The sequence below is a fragment of the Mastomys coucha genome, unplaced genomic scaffold (assembly GCF_008632895.1).
Source record: "Mastomys coucha isolate ucsf_1 unplaced genomic scaffold, UCSF_Mcou_1 pScaffold20, whole genome shotgun sequence".
In the NCBI taxonomy this organism is placed as follows: Eukaryota; Metazoa; Chordata; class Mammalia; order Rodentia; family Muridae; genus Mastomys; species Mastomys coucha.
The window spans coordinates 60139009-60165670 of NW_022196903.1; the positions used below are offsets into that span (position 1 = coordinate 60139009).

The window sequence follows — 26662 nt, forward strand, 5'->3', positions numbered from 1 at the left end:
ATAAAAAAATAAAAAAATAAAAAAAAAATAAAAAAAAAAAGAACAGAGCAGCTTAGCTTTTCTGGGCTGAAATTCAAAGAGATTGCGGGGACCAGCAAAAATGAGGTTGCACCACCGCAAATGGACAGCTGGTCATCTGTTAACACCTCTAGGGAAAATCCCATCCCATGCTGTGTCTCATTCCTGGAATTTTAGAATATGTGTAACCATATTAAAAGTTCTGAGATGTGCAAGGTACATTTGACTGTAGTTTGCTTAACTACACTAGCCTTTGCCTGGAAGAGCACAAGAGGGAGCACAGTGTGAGTAACCAAGGAAGAGAGTAAAAGACTACCTCATTCAGAGTACCAGCATCTCACTGGAGCTAGTAAGGTCTAGGAAGTGCAGTCTAAGAAACTCTAGTCTACCTAACTCAGACATAACAATACTTATAATGATCAACTTGGATCACGAATCTGCTACTAAATTAAAACCAAAACAAATAAAGGCAGTCAGTCCTGTTAGCTGCTCACTGCCCAAAGTTTATAGTTCAGTGACTGCCTCTGAGTAAGCTGGACTCCCCACCATCTCATCTCTCTGCCCACCTTCTTTCCCAAGGCACATGGATCCAGTTGGCTTCAGCCAGTCATGACTAAATTATTTTCCCCAAATTGACCATATTTGCAAAGTCTGTAGGACTATGTAAAGATAAAATTGAAGCAGTACAAGCTGTGTAGATCTTATTTCCTTACCTTTTCTTTCCCAGGAGAACTCACTTTTCCTTAAAGCTATTAGCAGACATTATTTTTTAAGCAGCTCTCTCTCTCTGTATCACTGGTGCTTTTGACTGTACTCTATTGGCCCAAACTCTCCACCTTTATATCATTCTTTTCATGACTTCATTCTTAGTTTGCTCACTCATTCCTCCATACATTTGTCAGATGGTTTTATATTTCATTCTTATTGTAATTTTTTCTGTAAAAATAATAGAGACTCTCTGAGTAGATTTTCATCAACACTGAAAGGACCAAATATTATGGCCTGATCTCAACTGCCAAGAATCCAGATCTGGATATGCCCAGATGCAAGGCAAGTACCTGTTTTGGGCAGTTGAATACTCAACGGAGAGAAAACACAGTGTGCTTGATGGGAACTTAACCATGTGGAAGACAAAGCAGCTAACTTATCCTTATGGAAACCAAGCAGAGTCCAGCCAGGAAGTCTGAATGGACCACAAACCATGATTGTGAGCTCTCAAGAAAAAGGCACAGAGATGGGTAGGCCATGCTATAAAACTGAGTGCTTTGTACAGGGATGTTAGGATGTGTAGGCCATGCTGCATGAACTAACAGCTATGTGCACTGAAGCTAAGTGTTTCGTTGGTTAAAGGAAAATCCAAACTACGAGAGGGCATGACGTGCTGGGGAGAAGTACAGCAAAGGATGTGGGGTAGGCAAGTTCTGCAGAGTTGTAGAAGCTTTCTGTATCAAGCCAGGAAAACAAGATTGAGTCCACAGTATTATAAGTCCACGGAAGATTTTATTGGTTTCCCAGTGAAGGAATGAAGCAATAAGATAAGCCATAAGCCTTAGGATTCCCTCACTTATTAGAAATAAAAGTCTATAAAATAAAAACAGATGTTCGCCCCAAACAACTCTCCCTTTCTTGAACTCTTTAAATTTTTTTATATTGCATTTTTTTTATATTACAAAAGTGGTCTCACAGGTTGAAACTAATAATGTTGTAACTCAGTTTCTAAGGCTGTAGTTATTGGTAGTACTACAAAATAAAATTATAGGATGTGTGTTAGTCAATTTTATTTTTTTATCATTGTGACAAAATCCCTGAGATAAGCAACTGAAAAGGAGAAAAACTGCTCCTGGCTAGTGAGAGGATAGACTAGAGCCTGTGATGGTGTGGGCCTGATGCTGTAGGCCTATAGAGAGGCAGGACATTACAGTGGGGAAGATGGCCAGTAGGGAGAGAGAAAGGAAGTATGGGGGCTGTCATCTTAAGGGCAGTACCTAGTGACTTGGTTTCTTTCACTAGGACACCATCTCTCAGTTGCACCAGAAGCCAGAAATTCAGCCTTTTAAGCATTGCCTTTGAGAGCATTTGTAGTTCAACCCGTGCACAGCATTTCTACAATTTTTAAAAATACATGTGACTTGCTCAGGAATTAGTTCAAGCTGTATTCATTGGAAGCAAGTGAAGTGACAGCTGATCCTGCTCCTGACTTTAGTGAGAATTTAAAGGAAAATGTGTCGGTGACATGATGTATCTAATTACATTAAGAAACTTGCTTTCTGTGAGCTTGTCTTTGGCGTTATTTTGTTTGAAATAAACAGAAGCAGAGTAAAAGTGTCAGGGAGTATTAAAAGGTATACTATACCATTATCCAGCTACTTAGTACTTCAAACAGTAATGCCATTTTTAAATGTCTCATTTTGAGTTTACCCACATACTATTTTGCATTTCCTTATCTCAGAGATCAATGTTACTGTTGAGTAAGGAATGTGGATCCTTAATATAAGGTATTCGATATGTAGGATCTATTTAATAGCTAGGAATTGGTATTTAGTAATACTATGACAACTTGTCCCTCTGGTCTTTGAAGATTAAAAACTTTATAACTCTTTATTAATCTAGAAAAGGTAAAAATTGCAAGAATACATAAATCATAAATCAACTCATTATTTAATGTTAGATGTAAATAAGTATATTTTAAAATGAATACACAGATATTGACAATTAAGTGCATCAGTAATGCACCCAGTAGTTTGTACGTGTCCAAGGTCAAATCAGGAAATCACAACAGCCATATGAACAACATATGCAGTACTGAGAACAGAAAAATAAAAAAATAAATCATTTAACACTGACTTTTTAATGTTGAACTGCCAGTCGTTAAGACAACTTTCATCTTGTCATCTAGAGTAAAGTTGTTTCTCTTTAAAATTAAAAAAAAAAATTACATAATTTTACACACCTCAAACATGTCCCATGGTGCCAATTCATGGCCTCTTTTAAAAAATTATTATTATTACATATATGTGCAAATAAACATATAAATGTACCCTAAAAGTCTGTCTTGTGTCATTTGTGCATATGCTTTTAGGCCTGACTACTTGCTATTGGATGACCGTTTACAGGGATCACTTAAAGGACTGCTTCTCCCTTTGTTGGCAATCATTAATTGGTGGTCGCTCTTCACCTAGGCGTGAGGCCCTTTGAGGTTTTCTCCATCTGTTTTGGAATGTCAGCTAGTGTTGTCATTGTTTAAGTCTTCTTTAAGAAGCTTTATTGTTGATATTTTATAGGTATAGATTCCTTGTCATACTAGAAGATGAAATCTGTGGAAGACATCTTGTTCCTCTGACTTTCACAATCTTCTGGCCCTCTTGTCTGTGACACTCTCGAAACCTTAGGTATAAAGGTTGTGTTGTCTGTCTGTCCACTGGGGACGGACATCCCATGGTTAGTTGTTCTGTGCATTTGACTAGTCATGGCTTTCTGTAATGACTTCTTTCTGCTGCAAAAGGAAGCTTTTTAAATAAGGATGAGAGGGATAAATAACACTAAAGCATTTGAAACAGCTGTCAGGAATCATATTATTTTACTTTTACCTAAAATTAAATGATGAACGTGTGTGTGTTTATATATGTGTGTAACTGTAAGTGTACATTATATATCGTAACTTAATTGAGTTATGCCACTTGCAATCATTAGGCCTGATTATGTCTCCCCCAAGAAGAATCTAACAAAAGCCCCATACCAGGGATGAAAAACCCCCATTTGAGTTGTTCGTCAGGGGAGTCCAAGAGACTCCTAAAACAATATAGGCTATTACTGTTTCACTTAGTTGCCTTCTGGAAGTTGAAGGTCCCTATTGCTGAAGACACTACACTCCTTGAACACAGGACCAGGAGGTTTGAGCTGGTTCAGATCCAAAAGCCACCTCCTTGAGCATGAGCTTTCATCATACCGGAAGTGTTGTGCAAGCTACCAAGGGAGAAAAGCAACCAATAGTCCAACCCAGCTGTGACCCCTATGAACCACAACAGTAACCAGAGTGGAGAGATATTCTGGAAGGTGCATAGTGAGACTTATTCTTAGCAATAACAACCAGCTGTCTACTTGCATTTAAGGTCCTTAAAAGAATGCCTGGTACTATAAACCCAAGCAGGTTCCGACCACTAGCCAGGTCACAGATCTTAGAGACGAACAAATACTGATACTTTACTAAAACAGTGTAATTCCTAAATACGATCTAAATTCTTATCTATATTTCCATAAGTACATGTAGCTCTCTCCCCTCATCAGAGTTGTTCCACTTAATCCACTTAAATCCTACCTTCACCTCAAGACAGTCCAAGATCAGTTTGAAGATCTCATCAGAAACATTAAAATTAGTTGGTTCCTGTCCTCGCTATTGTGACCACTACTTCCTGTCATTCTTGGTTTGTCACAATGACGGAAAGTCTAGGTTTCTATTATTAAATGGAAGAGAATAAATATTTACATTAGCCAAATTAATAACCTCACTTAGACCTATACAGATTTTCTTGTTAACTGAAATGTCCTTCTGTATTTTATTGCTAGCATCCCCATATGGAAATAACATTTTAAAAATAAACAAACAAAGCCCTGTGCTTAGTTAAATCATGTCCTCCCTTATTTACACATCACTGAGTCCTTGGCCAAGGATTTTGTCTATGAATGGTTACTTTATATTGTACATTTTACTGAAATGACCCCATTAGGTTGCTGTCTCTTTCAGATTACAGAATCCTGGGGCAAAATGGGGCTGCTGTTCAGATCCAGGCCTAGCTGTCTGCTCAGTGCACTGTAGGAACTCACTGAGCATCTACTGAGCTGGCTATAAAGCATGAAAGTCTGTACTTGGGTGTGAGCAATGCATTAGTCCAGGTGTGTCTTCAGTGCAGGGACACTCCAGCAGCCCCGGGTCTGACCCAGATTCTTCCCTTTAAGGGCCTGTGGAGCACAGTGCCATAGAACAACATCATGGCTCTCCACAGTCCCTATGTAGGGATTTATCCAGCTGTTTCAGGGATGCATACTAGCTCTTGTGAAGCTGGCACATGAACAAAGAGCCCTTGCAGAGCTGCTGGATGATTTAGCTAAAATAAATTCTATAAATATTTAGCATTTATGCTGATTGCTGCCTTCCTACCACCATATTATCTTTAGACTTTAATAATATACTGCAAGATTAAATGGAAAAAGCGGCCTATAATGTCTGAGTTTATCTTTTTTTACAAAAGGCAGTATAGAGCTAATTTTAAAAGAAATAGACATTATTCTTAGGAAAATAATGTAATTTTCTATACTATTTTCTTTCTAAACAGAATTTTACTTATTTTTCACTCTATTCAGAGAACTATAATTACTAAAGCATCATAGGATTCTTGAAATAATGACATCTATTTATATAAATCCCCACTAATGGATTCTAAAAGCAATGATACACTGAATGAAGCTCATACATAATTTCCTTTTTTTTTTTTTTTTGGTAAAGTTATCTAATTACATTTTCAAAATCTGTGTGGCTTATTTCAGTTTAGAATTGTAGCATTTATTAATATGCATATTATGGTTACAAAGAGATAAAAATTGTTTAATGTAAGATATAGATAACCTTCCTGGGGTCTTTTTATGAGCCATATGTAAAGGTGAGAAGGCACAGATATATTATCTCATGTTAAAATTGAAAGCTCTCAGGTTCAGTGGAGTATGCAGTTTATTCAGAATCACCCAGAAGTAATTAGCATCAAGAATAAAAATTAGATATCTTTGTGATGTTAATTTTTTATTATATCTGTATGTAGTGTAAAATATGAAAAAACAATCCACGCTTTGCCGGCAAGTCACCAGCGGACAGGCTGGCCTGGCCTGTTCTTATCTCGTCAGACTCTCTGAGCCAGAGCTCTAAATCTTTCCACCCAGCTCCCTAAGTTCCCACTGGTGCGTCGCTGCCTTGTCACCCTTATGCTTCCAAATTCCCACCACCTTTGGGGGTGCATTTTTTTGCGTACACATGATTTGCCACCTTTCTCTCTGGAACACAGTTGTGTCGCCACGTGAAGACAAACACCACACAAACTTAGTTCAGAATCAACAGGTAGTTAATTGCTGAGCGCAGCAACTAACATCCAAATTTTGTAAGATATTCTAAATATAACTCCTCCTGTGGTGAATCCTGGTGGATCCACCATCTAAACCAAGGGCCTCTTGTTAGCTACATTCTATCCTCCAAGCTCTCTCCTTTTCTTGCCTTCCTTATTCCCTTCTCTGACTCAGAAGTCCCACCTACTCCTCGCCCAGTGGTTGCTTTCTAGAAATCTTTATTCAGTAAGGGCAGTAGGTTCACAGGAAATTACCTGAGTGAGTGATTCACTCCTGGTCCCAGGCAGCCCCTCTTGGGGAAGCAGAATTAGCATCAAAATACAAACAGCACCAGGGCTAGCCACAATATCTGTACAGTTATCACACTGTTATACTGTACTGCACTCTGTAGCATATCAACCAGTTTCTTAGAATTAGCATCAGTTTCTCCTTCAGCTTCATAACCACAGTATATAATAGGTCAAGTTAATATAAAAGTCAGAAAACATCCCTGTGATCCAGCCTCTTAAGGACCTCTTGGACCCATTTGTCAAACACTTTCACTTTTAGAATTTGGAAAGTGCCTGGATTTTATTGTTGGTAGTATTCAGTGAAGAAAACCGAGACCTTAAGAATTTAGGTTCACAACCTTCCTAATGCTGCAACCCTATAATACACCTCATGTTGTGGTGACCTCCCCAATGATAAAATTATTTTGTTGCTGCTTCATAACTATAATTTTGCTACTGCTATGAATCATAATATAAATACATATATGCAGGATATTTTGATATGTGACACATGTTGAGAACCTCTGATTTAGGTCATCCATTTGGGCTTCACCTTAAAATGTAAATATGAATGTCTTCATTTGTTCTCTAAAAGAAGCCATTAGTTATTCAGCATTTGACCAAGCAAAGTCAGATCTGGTCCTAAGCGATGCTAGGACTCTTGCTTTGTATTTCTTTACTTGATGAATAGATCAAATCTGTATGCTTTGTGCCAGTCATCTTTTATTACCAAGGAAATTGCTTCCTGCTGTGGTCCTAGATTCAAACATTTCTGTGCATGGTTGGGTTCCCCTTCTTCTGAGGAGTATATAAATATGATGCTCAGAAAGTAAGTGTCTGTCTAGCCAACTCTGTTCTCAATTATAGATTGCCTTTTATAACCGTATGCATGAGAATTCCCAGTCAATTTATATATGCTAAATAAATGTCCTATGTGGCATGTCTCCCTAATAGGAAATATGAAGTTCAGATGTCATGAGTTCATGTGACATCAGTTCCTCTCTAGAGAATACTCAAATGTAGATGTTAAAAGTCTCATAGAGACAGCCAAGGTAAAGCTAGTAGAACATTAGTTGACTGGCAAATGGGTAAGAATTTACACCATACACTCACATCTGTAGTCCTAGCACCCAGGATGTTAAGGCAGGAGCACTGCTGCAAGTTCAAGGCCAGCTTGGCTTACATAATGAATTCCATGTTAGCCTGAACTACAGTGTAGGGTACTGTTTCAAAAATATGTGCATACATCCATGCACAGAGAGAGACAGGGGAGGAGAAGGGAGGGGGAGAGGGAGGGACAGAGAAGAGAGAATGGGTACAAGGGAGCATTCACTTAAAGAAGCTGAGAAGCCTTTTTTATATCATGAAGATTTGATACTGTTTAATATATGTGGAGTCAATAATGTATACATGTGTAATTTAATTTCTTATATCAGTGCATGTTCAAGGTTATACATGGAGATAATAGAAACCAGTATTGAGGACAGATTTCCAAACACATTTTCATCACCAAATGTTATGTGTTTATATTTTAAGGTCATGTCAGACAGATGCATTGTTTTCCTAAGTTTTTTTTATGGAATTATGATTTACAGTGATTATGAGAGAACTGATTACTTGTGTCCTTGATTCTGGATTGTAACAGATGAATAGATTGCTGGTTTCAGATTTGCTTTTCTGGAAACCATAAAGTAGGGAGGTGGGGGGGGCAGGATGGCTGAGAGCATTCTGGAGATTGGTAATCAGATCTGAAGTCATTTGCGCCTGGGTCAGTGGTTGACATAGGGCAAATTGCTAGTGACATAAACCATTCAATCAAGGACTAGTTGTCTCTAAGTCAGATACTCCTTGGTGATTCTTTTCTGCTTTGCGCAAAAATGCCAGACTTCTAAGAAGCTTCTAAAACATCAGGACTACCTTGAGATTGACCAAGTACCTGTCCATACCCCTATAGTCTATGACCCTAGACATGGCTCAAGTTCCTGACTACCCAATATATTAATACACAACAGGCTGCGTGTTGTAGCAGTGAATCCAAAGCCACTCTCTGTTACATTTGATTAGCTTCATTAGAGTTAAAACTTTGCTGTTTCTACACTCATATCTGTTTGTATCGTTGAATTCATGAGCATAAGTACATGTGCATCCTCACCTTCCTGTGATGCCCAGTTCCTGCTGCTGCCTCCTTTTAGTGAATGGACACACTTGGCTCTCCTTGATAGTATAAGTCTAGTTTAATATTCTGCTGCATTATACCTATTGTGCCTATTTGGCTCTGTAGAGGCAACAGACTAAAGGGTCTAACTGCATGAATTTAGACATGTAAGCAGGGATCATGTCAATGCCAAAAAACAAAAAAATGACATTCCACCTAGAAACAGTCTTTAACATTCAGGGCAATTTATTACCAGGTAATATATGACTCATAGACTGAATTTTGAACTTTTAAAGTATTTAATTCTGTCTCTATTTCCCCACTGACTAGACATGACTGAGCCCTCAACCTCTGTCTTTTGCTGAGGCTCCTGAATGCTAAATGTTCCTTTTCATGTAATACTGAACTTCAAGTCTCAAGGGTCTGCTGATTGCCCTCAGAGTTCTCATTTGGGACCTATAGATATGTTATCGTGTTTTGGAGGTTGGTGGTGTATAATATCTTGAGAGATGAGATACATGCTTACTGAATTCTTTCTGAGTTCCTGAGCCTCACTGTGGCTTCTTTCTCTGTACAAAATCAGAATTATATTAACTGGATCTTCTGCTGAGTGTGTTATTTACAATGAATTGACATGAGAATACCTGGTTGCTAGTAGAACAACAATCCCAACAGCAGCTATGAAAAGAGAGGGACTGGGTGATGGCGACTCCATGTTGTCATTCCTGACTTAGGGGAATTCAGAGGTTATCTGGCCATTGACTTGCTCTATAGTCATGACCCTTCTGTTTTACTTAAAAATAAACTTTCTTGAATATAGTACTGTCTGGGTCAAAGCCAGGCTAGTCCTGGACAAATACGCAGAGTTGATCACACCTATAGCAGTTCTTGAAATGAATTAGTGAGTGCCTTCATAAGGAGACAGAGACAGCCTACAGTAGGCTGGAAGAAAGTGCTAGTCCTTAATTTTCCAGAACTGATATTGGAAGGTTGATGAGAAATGAAATACACACCCACTTGGTGAGTTTTGTGTAATATCCCTAGATATGATGGAAAGTTTCCACAAATTCCCATTTGTGAAACAACAGTGTGCTCAAATTTACTTACAGTTTTTTTTTTAAATGTTGGTTAAAGAGAGTAAAAAGTGAACTCATTTTCTGAATTTAAATTGTTGTAAAGTTGCCCTTGGACTTTAAAAATGTTATTTTCAGATGATTTATGAAAACATCTTCACTTATTACAGTAATCTTACTTATTCTTCTTTAAGTCTTTTTATGATTTTTTTCAAAGCATTTTTTGACTCTGAGTTAATTCAGATCTTGTAAGATCTCTGCCAGGTCAGCTCTGAGTCCTCACCTGTGCAAACAGACATGGTAGTCGGGGTTTTTTTTTCTCTCCAGAATTTTCTGAGCTTGAAACTGATGCATTTCTGTTACTCGCTCCCCACCTGTGCAGAGTGTTGACTCTAGATAGAATTTACATTGATATGACTTCCTCTGACTTTTGCCCACTGCTGATGGCTTCGTTTTACCTGTTGACATGAACTTGGCTGCTTCAAATATGCTGCTGGTCATGGAGGAATTAGCCACACGTGCAATAGCAGCTTTGTGCTATGATCGTATTATTTTCAGAATGGAGTAATCAGAGAAGTATGTTATTTCTTTAGCATTAGGTATTCTTCTTGTAAGGATTTGTATTTACACAATCTCTTTCTCCTACAGATCTCTGAATAAACTGTATGGTTTTATAGAGAAATGGATTACACTTGCCATCATCACATGCCAGACCTGTGCTTGTTAGTTTTGGCTGCAGGCAGAATGAATTAATTCATTTCTCTGGAGACTAGTTGGATAAGACTCTTAAATATGAGATTTGGTGACTGTTGAATTCTACTTTCTGTCATTTCTACATTTCTACATGCTCCTCAAATTTATGGGAGTGTTTATGATTTGTTGCGTACGATCTCCTCGTACTCAGAACCGTAGTCACTTCTCATGCTCCCATGGAAAGCCTTATCTGCTACAGCAGTGCCAATGCCATCTTGACCTTGTTCAGCCATTCACAAACATGTCTACTAATTAGAATCATCAAGAGTCCTTTAAAGGTGCCAAAGCCAGTATGAAACCTCCTGTCTTTGGGGGTGGGTTCCAGGCATCAGCAATTTTGGAGATCTTCTATTGATTCCAGCTTTTAAACAGTTCAGGGCTGAGGCTTAGCCTGAACCAGCTGCCTTCACTGAGCTGGGGACCATCCTCCTCCTTCAGAGTAGTGAAGTAAATTTTGAAGTGAACATTCAACAGAATTAGGCTCTGCTCACAAGGACAGAAGGAAGGGGAAGAGCTTTGTGGGCAGCCAGCAGTCATGGTCGTACAGTGCTTTTGGGCCTTAGAACCAAAAGCATCTCGTGAATTCTGTTCTTTCAGCCTAGCAGTGTGACCTTTGGCATATCTTTAAACCATTTTGTGTATCTGTAAAGTGAGGGTAACAGAAAATTCCTAGCATTGCTTAACAGATTAGTGGAAAGGAGATATTTAAGTGTTTCTACCCCCTTGTCAGCTAGTACAAAGCAGGCAGCCCAAAGGGATGGCAGGAGTACAGTGGGAAGGAAGTATGAGCAGGAGGAGCAAACCGGCCTGGCCATCACTGCTGCTGCTGCAGTCAGCCACCCAGGATGCCCATCTCAGAGAAACATGGACCAGATCGCAGGTTCTCCCCGTGGCTGCACTTGACATCACCTTGGGAACTTTTAAAGCACCAGTGCCTGGCCATGTCCAATTCAGTGAATGGGGCTTTCTGGGAGTGGGTTCTAGGTATCTGTAGTTACTTAAAAGATTCTCAGGCAGCCTGAGTCATCAGGCTGAGTGAAAAGTTGTGGTCTGCAATCAGTACAGAATGAAGGGAGTGTTTATTCTGCTCCTGGTTGTCTTGCTGCTCCAGTGACTGACTGAAGTCATGCATGGAGCTCTAGCAAAGCTCATTTTGAACTAGTTTGGATGGCCCTTGCCTGTTTTATGCCTGATAAGCTCCTGTACACCCTCAGTGTATACAATCGGACTTCGTGGCTACTCACTCATTTTACAAATTACTTCATGGACCTCAAGAAGGAATGAATCAGGAAGGGACTAGGTGTCTCCTTACAACACTTTTATATAAAAATTTGATTCTATTCACTGTGCTTATTTTTAGTTTCCTATATATGGATTGTGCAGTTCATTCTCCTGGTTTATAAGAAGTGTGTTTTCCATTAGCTACAATGCAGAAGCAATTACAGACATGCTGTGTAGAGACCTGCTTTAAATATTCTCCTAGCTTTCAAAGGCTTCCCTATGAGTTGTAATTTTTAGGTGCTTTGTTTACTAGTCCAAGGGTGTGTTTTGTCATATGTTAAAGACCATACTGGCTATAAAAAGTAAGACGGTGAGTAAAAACCCAGAGAAGCTGTAAACCTGTGAGAGCTTGCTCGGCAGGGCTGCTTGTTAGGGGGAGGCTCTGAACACATTGATTGTGTGCAGCTGGTGATACATGTGCTCCCACAAATGGAGCCATTAAGAGGAGCTGTTAGATATATGGCCAGCTGTCCTATGAGCTATAGATCTGCCCCATTAGCTGTGTGTAATAGAAACAAGAAGGGCCACACTCACAAACTCTCCTCTGAATTGTAGCTCGGATACACAGGCTTGATATTTTACAAAACACAGTAGTGATCTTTTGGCCAAACAGTCTCTCTTTGGAAACTGGAGTTGGAGTCTGCCATGCTAAGAGCATTGGTCAGAGCTAGCCTGTGGTTAGTGGTCAAGAATACTACAGGTCATGAAAAAGCTATGGTTGAGGTGCCCGGGGAGACACACATACTGGTCTTGCTGCAGACACCTCAAACAGCCCTGCAGAAGAATTGGCAGACGGGTCTTGCTGTGGTCCAGGTAGAAAAAGTCAACCTGGTTACATGTGGTACACACACGGTAGGCTTCATATTTCCCACTGGAAATGCAGGCCTAGGTGTTGGAAATCAACTGCTTACCAGACTGACTCGAGTGTGAAACCATCTCCAAGCAGCTAGCATGGCTTGATGTTTACGACGACTGTCCTCCTGATATCCAAAATTGTTTTCCTCAATAAAAAAGGAAGAAGGATGGTTGTGTTGTTCAAGTTTCATAAACACATAAAAGTAGTATGTTAAGTCTTTTCATTTTTACAAGAAAATTTTGAGAGAGAATCAAGTCATGAACCCCCAATGTGTCTTTGGTTACAACACACAAGTAGTTTTGCCTTATTTAACTTTCCAGCAGGATGGGGCTTGCTGTCATCCAGGTAGAAAGAATCAACCTGGTTACATGTGCTCTACATACTGTGAGCTCTGTATTTCATCATGAATAGCAATATAATGTCTTGCCGATGAAATTAGAAGTTCGAATTTGCACTTCAGTTTAACAAGGTCCCACATTTATGTACACCACGGTTTGTCTACAAGGTTAACAAATGGCCACTGCACTGAAAAAAAATGGGAAAATTTGTCATATTTTCTGTGTATATAGAAGTTTCCTGTTTAAGAAATCTGCATCAAGTTCATGGTACAGGAATTTTCAGTTGCTCTTTGTGTGTATGTGGGCATGCTTGAGCATAGGTGGAGCACAGGTGGAGGTATTGTAGGAATGTGTTCTGGAGATGAAACAGGTTGCCAGCTTAATGGCAAGTCCCTTTACCCACTGAGCCATCTCACTAGCCTATAAAATTGGCATGCAATTTTTGTGCTACTTTAAGAATGGTTTTGTTTATTTGGCTATTTTTTAATTTAATTTTTTTATTTATTTTATCTTCACACAGTCTTAAACAGTCCAAGCTGGCCTTCAACTTTGCTTGTAGCTGAGAAAGGCCTTGACACTGGTCCTCCTGCTTCTGCCTCTCATGTGCTGGAATTACAGCTGTACACCACTATACCCAGCCAGGATCTAGGATGAGCTTTTACGTTTAGAGATAAGAACCTGGGCTGGGAGATGACTCAGTATACAAAGCATTTGATGTACACGTGTAAGGATCAATGTTTATGTCCTCAGCAGCCACATAATAAATCAGGCAGTCCTAGGAGCCAGTTTACAATCTTAGCACTTGGGAGGAGAAAACTGGGCAAGATGACTAGCCTGAATCTGTGAACCTAATCAAGAGTGGATGGACCCTTCCTGAGTAAATATAGTAGAGAACAATCAAAGAAGACCTCTACACATGTGTGCCAACTGTCAAGCAACAGAACATACATGGAGATAATCACAGATTTCCTGAATAATAATAAGATGTGATTATCCAGAAAAATTTATCATTTTCCTAAATTTTAGACAGGGAAAGTGTTAATAAATATAAAATACTGTAATCTAGAAAAGGAAATTAAGCAAAAATAATTTGAAGCAAAAGATCACTTTTATGTCCTAACATACCTTTACATTGTGTGTGTGTGTGTGTGTGTGTGTGTGTGTAAGAGAGAGAAAGAGAGAGAGAGAGAGAGAAAGAGAGAGAGAGAGAGAGAGAGGAGAGAGAGAAAGGAACAGAGACAGAGACAGAGAGCACTCAATAAACCTTTTTCTCAAAGGAATTTGCAACAAGGTTTATCAACACACAACTGTTTTGCCACAGCCTTCCTAAATGTCATTGAGAGTTGTTTAAAGATCTTTACATGTTAAATTGTTGCTCCTTTGTATAGAAGAGCTTTGAGTACTCACAACTGATGCTGTGTTGTCTATAAGCAAGGTACTAGGCACAAAGCTCCATAAAGCCACTTTCTGAATGAGCTCTGCCAAATGTTGCTTTGATTAGAGTAAACTAATTAGATGACTAATTAATTTTGCCACTCACAGATTGTAGAGTTTAATTGATAAATAGATTGCCTCCAGTTAGTATTGATTCCCAGGTCACAGAGGGCAAGCTATTTCTCAGTTAGACTGGGTAATCATTCTGAAACAGCATAAATCAAGAACCTAATCATTTAATGTTAATTAATGTCTAGTTAAGTCCAGTTAATGAGTCAGAGTGTGTGATTCATTCTACATAGTCCTCCATGAGAACATGGGAATCAGCTCACATAAAACGCTGTAGCAGCAGATTGTGTTCTCACAGTCAAGATTCTTGCAGTGGACAACAGAAGAGAACCGGTGAGACTATTCTGAGACCAGTACTGTGGATGAGATCTTACCAAAGAGCGACAAGGCATTCACAAACACAACAGTATTTCTGTTACTGTAACAAAAGTCTGAGATAATCAGCCTAAAAGGCCTGGCAGTTGTGACGAATGCCTTTAATCCCAGCACTTGGGAGGCAGAGGTAGGCAGATATCTGAGTTCGAGGCCAGTCTGGTCTATGGAGTGAGTTCCAGGACAGCCAGGGCTATACAGAGAAACCCTATCTCAAAAAAAAAAAAAAAAAAAAAAAAAAAAAAGAAAGAAAGAAAGAAAGAAAAAGGAATCAGCTTAAAAGAAGAAAAAGGTTCATTTTGGCTCACAGTACTAGAGCTTTTAGTCACGTGACCCTGCAGCTGCTGATCCTGTCACACTGGAGCACATGGTGAAGTCAGGTGTTCACCTCATGGTGGCTAGGGAAGCAAAAAGGAAGAAGGAAGCTCCCTCCCCCCTCCAACCCCCAGGGACCTAATCTTCTACCGTCTTAAGTATCTTATGACTTCCTAAGTTTTCACTATAATTCCTTGTTGACAGTCTCTGTGTGACTGTCTTAACCAAAGTGGTTAAGACAGTGAACCAAAGGAGAAGTGAATTAGGAGGAAAATTAAATTCCCTTGTAGCCTTGGCTCCTATGCATGGATTCTTGCTGCACAGGAAGGGGATTCCAGGGACAATGAAGACTTCACAGTTCTCAAAGAACAGGCTGGGAGATGCATCTCCTACCATCACCTGTGGTACCTTGCAGTATCAGCCTGACCACTTGTCTATCTGGGCTTGACTAGTGAGGGCTGATGTGCAATGAGGCTGGTTAGTAGTAATGAGAAGTTAGTAGGATGAGGGGTACTGGATCTGGTTCCATATAGCTGCTTGCTGGATCAGGAATTCTCCAGTATGCACTCTCCTGCTCTTCCTACTGTTCTATAGATTAGAATCTTTTTCGAGGGGAGCATTAGGTTACTAGGAAATCTGGGCATTTTGCTCCCTTTTCAGATACATACTTAGAAGCCTATAGGAGAAAAACAAGAAAAGTCTCACTTAGAAATATTTTCTTTTATATATTTAGTAAAAAGAACTCTATACCAAGAAGTAAAATGCTTGGTAAGCAAGATTAAGAATATATTAACCCAAGGTGAATCCTAGCTTTTTAAATTTATCTTCAGATCTACATAGAAATTTAGGTTCTGAAATATTCAATCTGAAGATTATAATAATTGCATCATTTAGGTGAGGGGTCCTCAGCTTTCTTAGGTGGCAATACCTAAAATGACATAGTAAAATTTAATGGTGCCTCTAGGCTAAAAGAAATAATTATGATTCCACCAGAGGTTCCTTTATTGTTGAGAATAGTTTTGGCTATCCTGGAATACAGGAAGAACAACCCACATTCCACAAGGAACTCAAGAAGAAGGAAGACCAAAAGGTAGACATTTCATTCCTTCTTAAAAGGGGGAATCAAATACCCACAGGAGGAGTTGAGGAGATTAACTATGGAGCAGAGACTGAAGGAAGGGTAAGCCAGCCTAAATATAGCTATCTCCTGAGAGGCTCTGACAGTATCTGACTGACACAGATGTAGAGGCTCACAGCCATCCATCGAACTGAGTGCAGGGTCCCCAGTGAAGGAATTAGAGAAAAGACCAATGGAGCTGAGGGGTTTGCAGTCCCTTAGGATGAACAACAACATGAACTAACTAGTACCCTCGGAGCTCCCAGGGTCTCAACCACCAACCAAGGACTGCACATAGAGGGGTCTGGTTGTTCTGGCAGCATGTGTATGGTAGAGAATTGCAAAATCGATCATCAATGGGAGGAGAGGACCTCGGCCCTGTGAAGGTTCTGTGCCCCAGTGTAGGGGAATGCCAGGGCCAGAAAGTGGGAGAGGGCGGGGTGGCAGGCATGAGGAGGGGGGAGGGAACAGGGGTTTGTTTTTGTTTGTTTTTTTGTTTTTTGGAGGGGAAACTGGGAATGGAGAAATTCGCATGTAAATAAAGAAAATATCTAAAATAAAAAAAAATAAAAAAATAAAGCATGATAAATATTTTATTGTATTTTCTTCAAAATGTATAAAAAAAAGAAATAATTAAAGCTGGATCACAGCATCCAAGGTATTAGCAGAGGACAGGCCCTGAGTTGCCCTTGTCAGTCACTTTCAACTAGTAGATTACAGTGTCCAGGGATAGTGGTCATTAGTACTTCTTGTAAGGTTTTGAAACAGCTCATCTCACCCTGCACATTTGCTGCAGCACGCTGCACATCTAGAAGAGGGTATCTTCTGCCTCTGCAGCCACTTTTCTGTATGGCTTAGCTCTCAGCCAGTCAGCAGTCATCTTTATGTGGAGGCTCAGCACTCAGCCAATCAGCAGCCACCTTTATGTGGAGGCACCCCACACAGCCACTAGGTCTCTGACCTTGGTGCTCTCTTCTCTTTGCCTGCAGGAGAAGCCCTACCAGTGCTCAGAGTGCACCAAGGCCTTCAGCCAGAAGCGGGGCCTCGATGAACACAAGAGGACGCACACAGGAGAAAAGCCTTTTCAGTGTGACGTGAGTTGGGTTCTCCTTTTCTTCCCTGGTATTCTGTGGTAACCAGTAGGGATGTTTTTGCCTGTGTATGCGTTTGATTTGTGTGTCCATCGGTACTTGTGCTGCTCTTACCTCTGGGTTGCATACTCTTTGCCTTCATATTCTATTTACCATGGTTTTCTAGCAGCAAATAAATTGTGATTTTCTTCAGGCTATCTTCCAGGGTTTGATTCCATGGAGCTGTTCTTCCAGGGTGTAAATTTGGGAGAGTTTGAGACAACTCAGTTAGACCCAAGTCTTTGACAAGTTAGTGACACGTGAACCAAAAGAATGAATATGACCAAAATATAATGTATGCGTGCCTGAAATTCTTTTTAAAATTAGAGTATAAAAACTATATTTAGCTACTCATAGATGTTAAGTACAAACTGAGTTTTTAGAATATGCATATAAATTCCTTTAGGTTAAAGAATGCCTCTTAGGACATCGTCTATCTAGGATATTTGAATTGAACCAAAATAAGTTGATATTGCTGTTTACACAATTTTTTAAAGGAAAAGGTAGTACTTTTCTTGGTAAATTTAATAAGAGCATTGATTGGGGGAAATGATTTCATCACCAGTGGTTATTGGTTATGTCAATGGATCAACCCAAATGTTAGAGAAAAGGCACCAGGGTGCGTGTCCTTCACACACACACACATAATAAATAAAAATAAAAATATATTTATATATATGTATAAGAGTATCAGTGGAAATTGGTATAAGAAACATTTAAGATTTGGTGTATGAAATAGCTCAGTACAACAAATTCATTGTAAATGCTGAGTTTACTGAAGAGCATAATCCCGTCAGCATGTTTCAAGAGGAAACATGTAGTACAAGGAGTCCCTGTGAAAGAAAATTCACAACTGCAGGATACCTTCCCTGTCCTATGAAGTGTCAAGTAGGCTAAAGCAGCAGTATTTTCTTAATCATAAAATACCTTCATCTCCAACACACTAGAAGAAACCCTGCCTGTAGCAAAAGAAATGCATGCACATAGAACATGGTCCTGAACTGGAACTAGAATAAAGCTTTGGCTTTATTCTTTTATAGAGACAGAAGCAGTTTAAGTTACTTGAATGTACAACCACACAAATAACTGTTTCAGACCTGAAATACTCCTCCAGTTGAATATGGATGGACACTTTGCTTCTGTCATATTCAACTTACCTCTCACATGCCCAGAACAGTTTTGTTGAGTTTGTGTTAGCTTTTAAGCTATAATTTACTAGTCTGTTTTTTTTTCCTGTCTACATCTACCTCATTCACGCCTAAGACTTCAAAACTCTCTAAATATCATCCACATTTTCAGTGCCTCCTAAATTTCCCTGCTTAATGGAGCAGAGGCTGTCACTGCTCCACAATCATGTCCTCCTGATTTACTACTTATACTTCACCCACTCTGTCTCCTCTTCTTCTCCATTGCTCCTTTTAAGTTCCCATTCCAATTAGCAGCTGGAGCCCACTCCCTCTCTTATTGTCAAGTGTATTTCCCTCTGACATGATGATATTTTGAGATGTTTTTGAAAGTTATTTCATGCATTTATATGCATGTGTAGACACCTGTGTCAAGGTGTAGCTGTAGAGATCAGAGGGCAACCTGTGTAAATCCACACTCCGGAATATGGGTACTGTGATGGCTAATCTTGGTTGTCTCCTTGATTATATCTGGAACTAACTGTAATCAGAGCAGCTGGGACACCTGTAAGGGATTTTTCTTCATTAAATCATTGAGGTGGAAAGACTCACACTCCGTCTGGGCCACCCTTTCTCATGGCAGCTCACATAAAGGGACATGGAAGAAGGAAGCTTTTTGCTTTTGTCTGCTTGCCTCTTGTTGACACGTTCAGCTTTCCTGTGGGAAGCATCTTTTTACCTGTATTAGAATCTACTTCTTCAAAATTCCAGTCGAGACTGAAAACTAGGAAACTGGCAGCTTTCGGGGACTTCCTTTAACTATCACATCAAATTGGGCCTGCTGAGATAGGCAGTCCTTGGCCTTACCATGGGAGACAGCCACTCTTGAAGTAAGCACTCTAATAAATTGTGTGTGTGTGTGTGTGTGTGTGTGTGTGTGTGTGTGCACATGTAGATGTATATATATATATATATAACCTTTGCATAAGTGTAGATATATAACATATACTGCATACATACATGTAGATATATAACATATATGTTATATATTTATTAATTCTATCGGCTCTGTTTCTTCAGAGAATTCTGATTGAAACAGGTCTTAGGATGAAGCTCAACTCATAGAGCTTTGCAGCAAGGACTGCTGAAGCATCTTACTTGCTGTGAAGTATTTACTTAACACAAAATTAGCCATTTATAAATTTTTGGAGTTTGGTGGCATTTAATACATTATCCTTGTTGTATAATCACATTTATCTGGCATGAGAGCATTTTTCTTTAACCAAAAAGAAGGAAAGAAAAGCCCACTTCATTGAGCTGTTTTTCCCTCTTCTGTGCCCTGAAAATCATTCTCTATTTCATGTAAATGAATTTTTACAATAACTGACATTTGAGACTGACTTCTGTTTCAGGGTGGCATGCATCTGCAAACTATTTCTTTCCATGGCTGATGATACCCTGTTGTGTTAATGTATCAGAATTGCTTATCAATCTGTCCATTGATAGCCATTTGATGTTTCTGCTTTTGCTGTTTTTACTAATTGGCTGTGGCAAGCATGGCTATTATTGTTGAGGTACCTGTTTTAATTTCTTTGGGGATGGAACATCTGACTTGAACAATATGAACAGTAATTCTGTGTTTATTCTTTTTTTATTGAAATTTTTTTCCTACAGATTATTCTAATCAAGGCTTCCCTCTGTCATGTCTCAGGTCCTTACAACCTTCCTATACATCTAATTCCATGCCTTCTTTGTCTCTTTTTAGAAAACAAAGAAGCCAATTAAAAATAAAACTATAAACCACACACACACACACACACACACACACACACACACGCGCGCGCGCGCGCGCGCGCAAACACAAAAACCCCACAAAATTGAAAGCATAATATATAAGCAAAAGACAAGTAACAGAAAAATGTCTGAAAAAATTATTAGGAGATAAAGTCTCGCAAAATATGACTGAGTTCTTTTGTGTTAGCCTTTGACTGCTGGCTGGGTGTGAGGCCTCCGCTGAGTATGGTTTGTAAATCCAGTTAGCCACTAGCACTGAACCATGCTCTAGTCCTGCCAGCATTGTATAAGGATTCTGGGTTTTCCCCATCCTTGCACATCCTTGTGAGTTTTTAATGAACATATTTGGTCATGTTGATGAAGTTTTCTGAGTGGGCATTTGTTTTCAGACCAACAAACATTTCTGAATTTTACCAACTACTTTTTCAGCATCCATACTGAGCACGTTTGTCTTTTTCTTTGTTCTAGTAATAGGACGTGGCCCTGTTTGTTTTCTTATTTGGATCCTCCATTGCAATCTTTTAATGATCCCTACTTGGTCATGGCTTAGAATTCATTCAATAGAGTTTTGTTAAATGTGATTGTTGCATTTGTGTGTGGCATGTGTGTGCACATGCATGGGTGTTTCTGGATGCTTGCATCTCAATCCATAAATGTTAATCTCTACTTTTCTTTGTTTTTAATGTCTTCATCTGGCTTTAGTAACAAGGCTGCACTAACTCCAGGTAATACATTTCAAAAGTGCCCTTCTCACTATAGGAAAGAGGCATTGCTATAACTGAATATTTGGTAGAATTCATCCTTTAGCCCTAGACTTTATTATTATTATTTGATTTGATTCAATGCTTTGATATTTCATTGGACTGTTGAGTTGTTGTTCTTATTTTTTTTTAAGTGAGTGGTAAAACCCCCTGGACTGCAGGCCATTGTCTTCATTTGACCCCTCATCGGTCAGTACTCTTGAATATGTGTCTCGACGCTTCTGTTGCCACTTTCATCTTTCTCTCTTACCCATTATCTGAGGAGGCAGCAGATCTGCTCAGCTTTTCTAGTGACTCTGCAGACTCACTATACATGCATTCTCAACCATCCTGTTAGTCTCTGGAATGCAGAAGAAGCTTATCTCTCTGTTTGCGTCTTTGCTGCTAACAGTGTGCAAAGGCTTGCTACCCAGAGTCATCTGTCCAGGAGTTGCACTTGACTATCTATATGAAAATCCTTCAGTGACCGTGACCTTATTTAACACCGAATCCCTAGGACCTGCACCTTTGCCCTCCTCCCCACTATCCATGCTCATGCCTCCTCCAACCCCTGGCCTTTCTGGTGTGTTCAACACCATCTATCTCACTTTGTTCACCAGTGCACCCTCATAGCTGCTGCTTTCTCTGCTTGAACAACTTTCTCTTCGGGTATTGTTTTACTCTGGTTTTTGTTTGTTTGTTTGATTGTTTCTTGGTTAGTTCTTTCCTTGTTGTTTTGAGACAAGATTATACTCTCTAGCCCAGGTTGTTCTAGTATTTTGTAGCAACTCTCTTGCCTCTGCCACAAGGTGCTGGGATCTTGTGCTCCATCATGCCTGGCCCTTAGAGCATCTTCATGACCTGCTCCTAAACTGCCTTCTGGTCCTGCTCAAATTACTTCCTCTTATGTTTTTATCATCTGCCAGTCCTCACCTCATAGTCGTCTCCATGTTCCTTGTATCTACTCAAAATAGTGTATATTTCTTTAGTTATTTGTTTCATTGCATTGCATTGTTCATCTCTTTGTTTATTACTGTGTGTGCACATTTGAAGGGACTTGGTTCTCTTTTTCTAATATCTGTGTCCTGGGGATCAAACTCTGGTTGTTGGGTTTGGCAATCTATCTACTGTGCCATCTTGGCTGCCTTTATTTACTTTTTTATGTACTGTGGATCTATGAAAGTAGGAGAGGGATTTTTTCATTTTTGTTTTGTTTTTTCATTATTGGTTTCTCTGTTTCCAAGCATAGAACTAAGCCTCACATAAAGAAAGGATGCTGTATTTTTAAGAGTGAATACTTGAATGAATGAACTTCTGTCTTTATGCCATGTCTAAATCTCACTGAGAAAGGAGCATGAAATAGGCTTCCCTGACAGTAGCTTTTGATCTTCTGGTTGCTGACCAAATGGCATTTCTCTTACTCTCTGGTAGAAGGCTTCCACAACTTCCCACCCATTCCATGATACATTACTACTCTGTTTTAAGACTTGGATTCTCAGAGTTCATTTCCAGCTTTCAACTTCTTTTGAAGTCCTTTTTTATAATGACCTCAAAGCTATACTTACTTCAAGTAAATAGTGTTCTCACATCCTCAGTTCCCCGCTTTTCTTCTCCTCCTGAGTCTTGTCCTCTCCTAGGAGATAATTCTTCTCCATCACTGTCATGGGCTTCCTTCCACATCTCCTGTCTTGTGGCTCCTCTTTGTAATGCTTGCTTTTAATCTCTTCCAGCCACTGAGTATGTTCATAGCTGTGCCTCTCTTGGTACAGAGTTAATGCCCCCACAAAAATTTATCCTAGACTACTGACTCTAGAAATAGTATATCCTTTGTCATTATATTGCTAAGCCCAGTGGTGATTACATTCATTAAGTATTTTTAACTGAAGTTTATATAGAATTCTCATTCCCAACTTTGAAAGCACTTTCTATTCAACATCTTGTTCCACTTTATTTTAAAACAAAATCAGTCCAGCTTTATCTTAGAGTAATAGTGAAAAATAAAGCTTTATCACTTTTGGCATTTTAATTGGTACTAAGTCAGGACAGGGTTGGGAGTCCCTGGTGGAAGAGAAGAAAAGAAGGTGTCCCTGCTGTGCAGTTTTACTCTCCCTTGTTTTCAGTGTAACTCTAAATGGCCAGGCATGGAGCTGATTTATTTTGAGCACCATCAGAGTCCTTTAATGGCTATTCTTAAGCTAATGAATGCAAATCTTTTCACATCTCAGCAGTCCATTTCACAAGTGTGACATCAGGTGCTCTCCAAGGACAACTAATGCTCTGCTTGACTCACATTGAACAGTGTCTGTTGGATTGTTCCTGTCTCCTCTCCTGTGTGGATTCTCCAGACATCCTTAGTTTTCTTAGCCATTACCAATAACTTTAGCATCTTGCTCACCTTCCTTTATATCCTCTCTGGTTTCCATTGCTGTGATTTTCCCATTTACTGCAGACATGGACTTGTAGTTAGTATCCCTCCCTTAAAAACAATGCACTGGAAACAATATCTGGAAACTGTATTTATATTTAAGGAATAAATGTAGTCACTTTTATTCTTCAAAATGGTATGAGTCAGACAAAGAGGAGAAAGAACAGCCAGTTCACATATCTCAATTTAAAGTGAGAACCTCCAGTTGAAACCAAGATCTGTCCTGGGGAAGAGGTACAGGCTGAGTGCAGATAGCCTGGCTTTTATTCTAGAAATCACTTTCTATTGCTTGGGAATCGGGTTAACCTGCACATCTTTCTGAAAATGAGGATATTTACTCAGAGGTATAGGAATGGGAACTGAGTCAAGCAATGTGCAGTAATCACTAAGAGGGCATCTGGACAATAATGAAAGCCTTGCTTGGCACAAAAGTGACTAGTGAACAAGGCCACACCTCCTCTGTCTTTATAGAGATCGTTTAAGACATATAATGTTAAATAAATAAACACTGATAAATACCGAAGTACCATTTATGATAAAGATTATGATAAAGATTTATGATAAAGATTGAACTACGAAAGCCAAGCAGCTCTGAAGGAATAATTAGGAAAGAATTATCTGTGTTCATGTGTCTTGTTCATTTATCTATTTAAACTTAGAAGATGAGGAGTCAGCTATGGGGATAAGAGCATTTCAGGAGAGCAAATAGCATGGTTAGAGGTGATAAGGGGTAAGGGATCCTGGGGAGAGGGAGGTGGAGCATGGTCAAAGAGAAGGAGCACAGTGCAGGGTGACATCAGCTACCAGAAGGTTTCCACCACTGAAAGGGATTGACTCATGGTAATATCTGCAAGAAGACTCTACAAGAAGAGTCACGACTGGTGTGAGCTCTTTACTTAGGCACTGGGTTCAGAGGAAGGGCCAGAGAAATCGGACATGTAAATAAGCACACATATAAAACAATTTGGTACTTCTTTCACATGAAGGTACGTTCCATAAAAACAAACTTTAATTTCTTTGAAATTATTCATAGTTTTGGGGGTATTTATATTGCTCATGAGAGCCCCCCTTATATACACACATATGGATAGGTATAGACAGATATATAATAGATAGATATAAATATGTTTGTTTGGTTGGGTTTTTTTGTTTGTTTGTTTGTTTGTTTGTTTTTCAAGACAGGGTTTCTCTCTGTAGCCCCAGCTGTCCTGGAACTCATTCTGTAGACCAGGCTGGCCTCGAACTAAGAAATCCGCCTGCCTCTGCCTCCCAAGCACTGGGATTAAAGGCATGCGCTACCACCGCTCCTATAAATATGGAGATAGGTATATATTTTTCTTCCCCTCTTCTTCTATCATCATTTCATTTTTATAAATTCATATGTATTTATAGATTAATGACCTGAGCATTTAAGTTCCTTATGGTAGTACAGAAATATATTCAGAAAAACCACACAAATCAGTCATTACGCTGAGGATGAGCATTGTGAAGGAAAAATTAAGGCTGCTTTGGAAACACTGAGCAGAGACCTCTCGCCAGCCCTCCAATAGCAGTGCTCTGTCCTTAGTCTCTGCCTGCTCCCAGCCCCATCATGAGCACCTGGCAGGCACATCTCGCCAGCCCTCCAATAGCAGTGCTCCCTCCTTAGTCTCTGCCTGCTCCCAGCCACATTCAGGTCTGATTCCTTTCTGTGTTTCTTGTTGCTGTGACAGTAAATCCTCTGTCCTCTGTAAAGGACAGAGCACACAGTTCTCATTTGCTACACTCGCTTCACAAGCCTCATTCAGAGTGCCAGCTTTCTTTAGCATTTCCTTGATCAGTATTTATTATGTTTTTATCTCTAAATTATTTCTACATTATTGAAATAGATATTATTTGCAAACAAATTTCACTTGGCTTCCCTCTATGACTTAAGTTATTGTAGCTTACTTACACGTTGCTACTGTATATTTTCATTACCAAGTTTTTTGATGGAGATGTTAAGCCAGGCTATCAGACTGTGAAATAAACTGCTTATATGCCTTAGTTAAACAACATTATACTACAAGAAAGAAGGAAATGGAATCCTGGGTAATAAATTTGAGTTGTAATGCTTATAGCATTGTTAACCAGTCACACCACAAGTGGCTATAATGCTTAAATATTATTAACCAATCATACCACAAGTGCTTTAAACTCTTAAAGCCTTGATAGCCAGTCACATCTTAAGTGGGGCTAAATTGAAAACATGACAGTAAAATATGTCTTGTGTATTTATGCCCTGTGGAGAGATGTCATCTAGCCTGTAAATCACAGCACTTAAGGAGTTGTTATGAACTGTAAATATATTTCATTATGCTCAGGAAGGTGTGTTCCTAGGAAATTATTTCTCAAGTCCGGAGATGGAGAGAGAAAAGAGTGCTTGAGGGTGGTGCAAGCCGTGCAATTAAATGCAAGCAATGCTTGAGAAGTACAATTAACTTCTTTGTCTTGGTGTGAAATTCCATTTATTCTGAGAGCAGCATTTGTCCTTAGACCCACCAGCACATACTCAAGAGAAGGAATTTTCATAATTTATATTGTGTATTTAACAGAGTGGTTTGTCACCATAAATGTGGAGTTTCTGGTTCTTTTCTAGGTATGTGACTTGGCTTTTAGCCTGAAGAAAATGCTCATCCGACACAAGATGACTCACAATCCTAACCGTCCGATGGCAGAGTGCCATTTCTGCCATAAGAAGTTTACAAGGAATGACTACCTCAAAGTGCATCTGGACAATGTCCATGCTGTGGCTGACGGCTGAGGGGCTGTCAGGGAACCAACCACGTGAAAGAGCTTCGAACAGGAATCCCAGACTCTTCTTATCTAATTGGCTTAACAGAAATAGCCAAAAAGAACTCATTGATCTGACAGTGTTTATGTGCCTATCCTTGGAATCTATAGATGCAAAAAAAAACAAAACAAAACAAAACAAAAAACAAAACAAACAAAAAAAAACAAAAAAAACCTTCCTTTTACTAAAAAGAAATGCAAATACAAAAATAATAATAATAATAATAATACTTTGTAGATAAGAGTATTCTGGCTGATTAAAAACCAAATACAGAGTTATGGCTCTTGACTTTCTTTTATGAAGTTTATTAATCTATACTCATTAGGCCTTTATGTTGTTATTCATGTGTGTGGTAAAGGAGGCTATTGCAGCTGGTTCTTACTAGTTCAGGTAGAAATCAAGACACCCAAGTACTTCTTTGCAGATACTAGTAAGACCATGTGTTTTTAAAGTCTCAAGCATGAAAATATTTGATAAAC

The 26662-nt window shown here is 39.3% G+C and overlaps 1 protein-coding gene across 1 annotated transcript in view; it reads left to right on the plus strand.

Annotated features, from left to right (window-relative positions):
• Prdm5 (PR/SET domain 5) overlaps window positions 1-26457 on the plus strand; it is a 184962-nt gene extending 158505 nt beyond the window's left edge. The window contains exons 14-15 of the mRNA XM_031382082.1: window positions 17148-17252; window positions 25989-26457. Coding sequence (XP_031237942.1) covers window positions 17148-17252; window positions 25989-26153 — 270 coding nt within the window. The 3' untranslated portion in view covers window positions 26154-26457. The remainder of the gene's footprint in view (window positions 1-17147; window positions 17253-25988) is intronic.
• The last annotated feature ends 205 nt before the right edge of the window (window positions 26458-26662 follow it).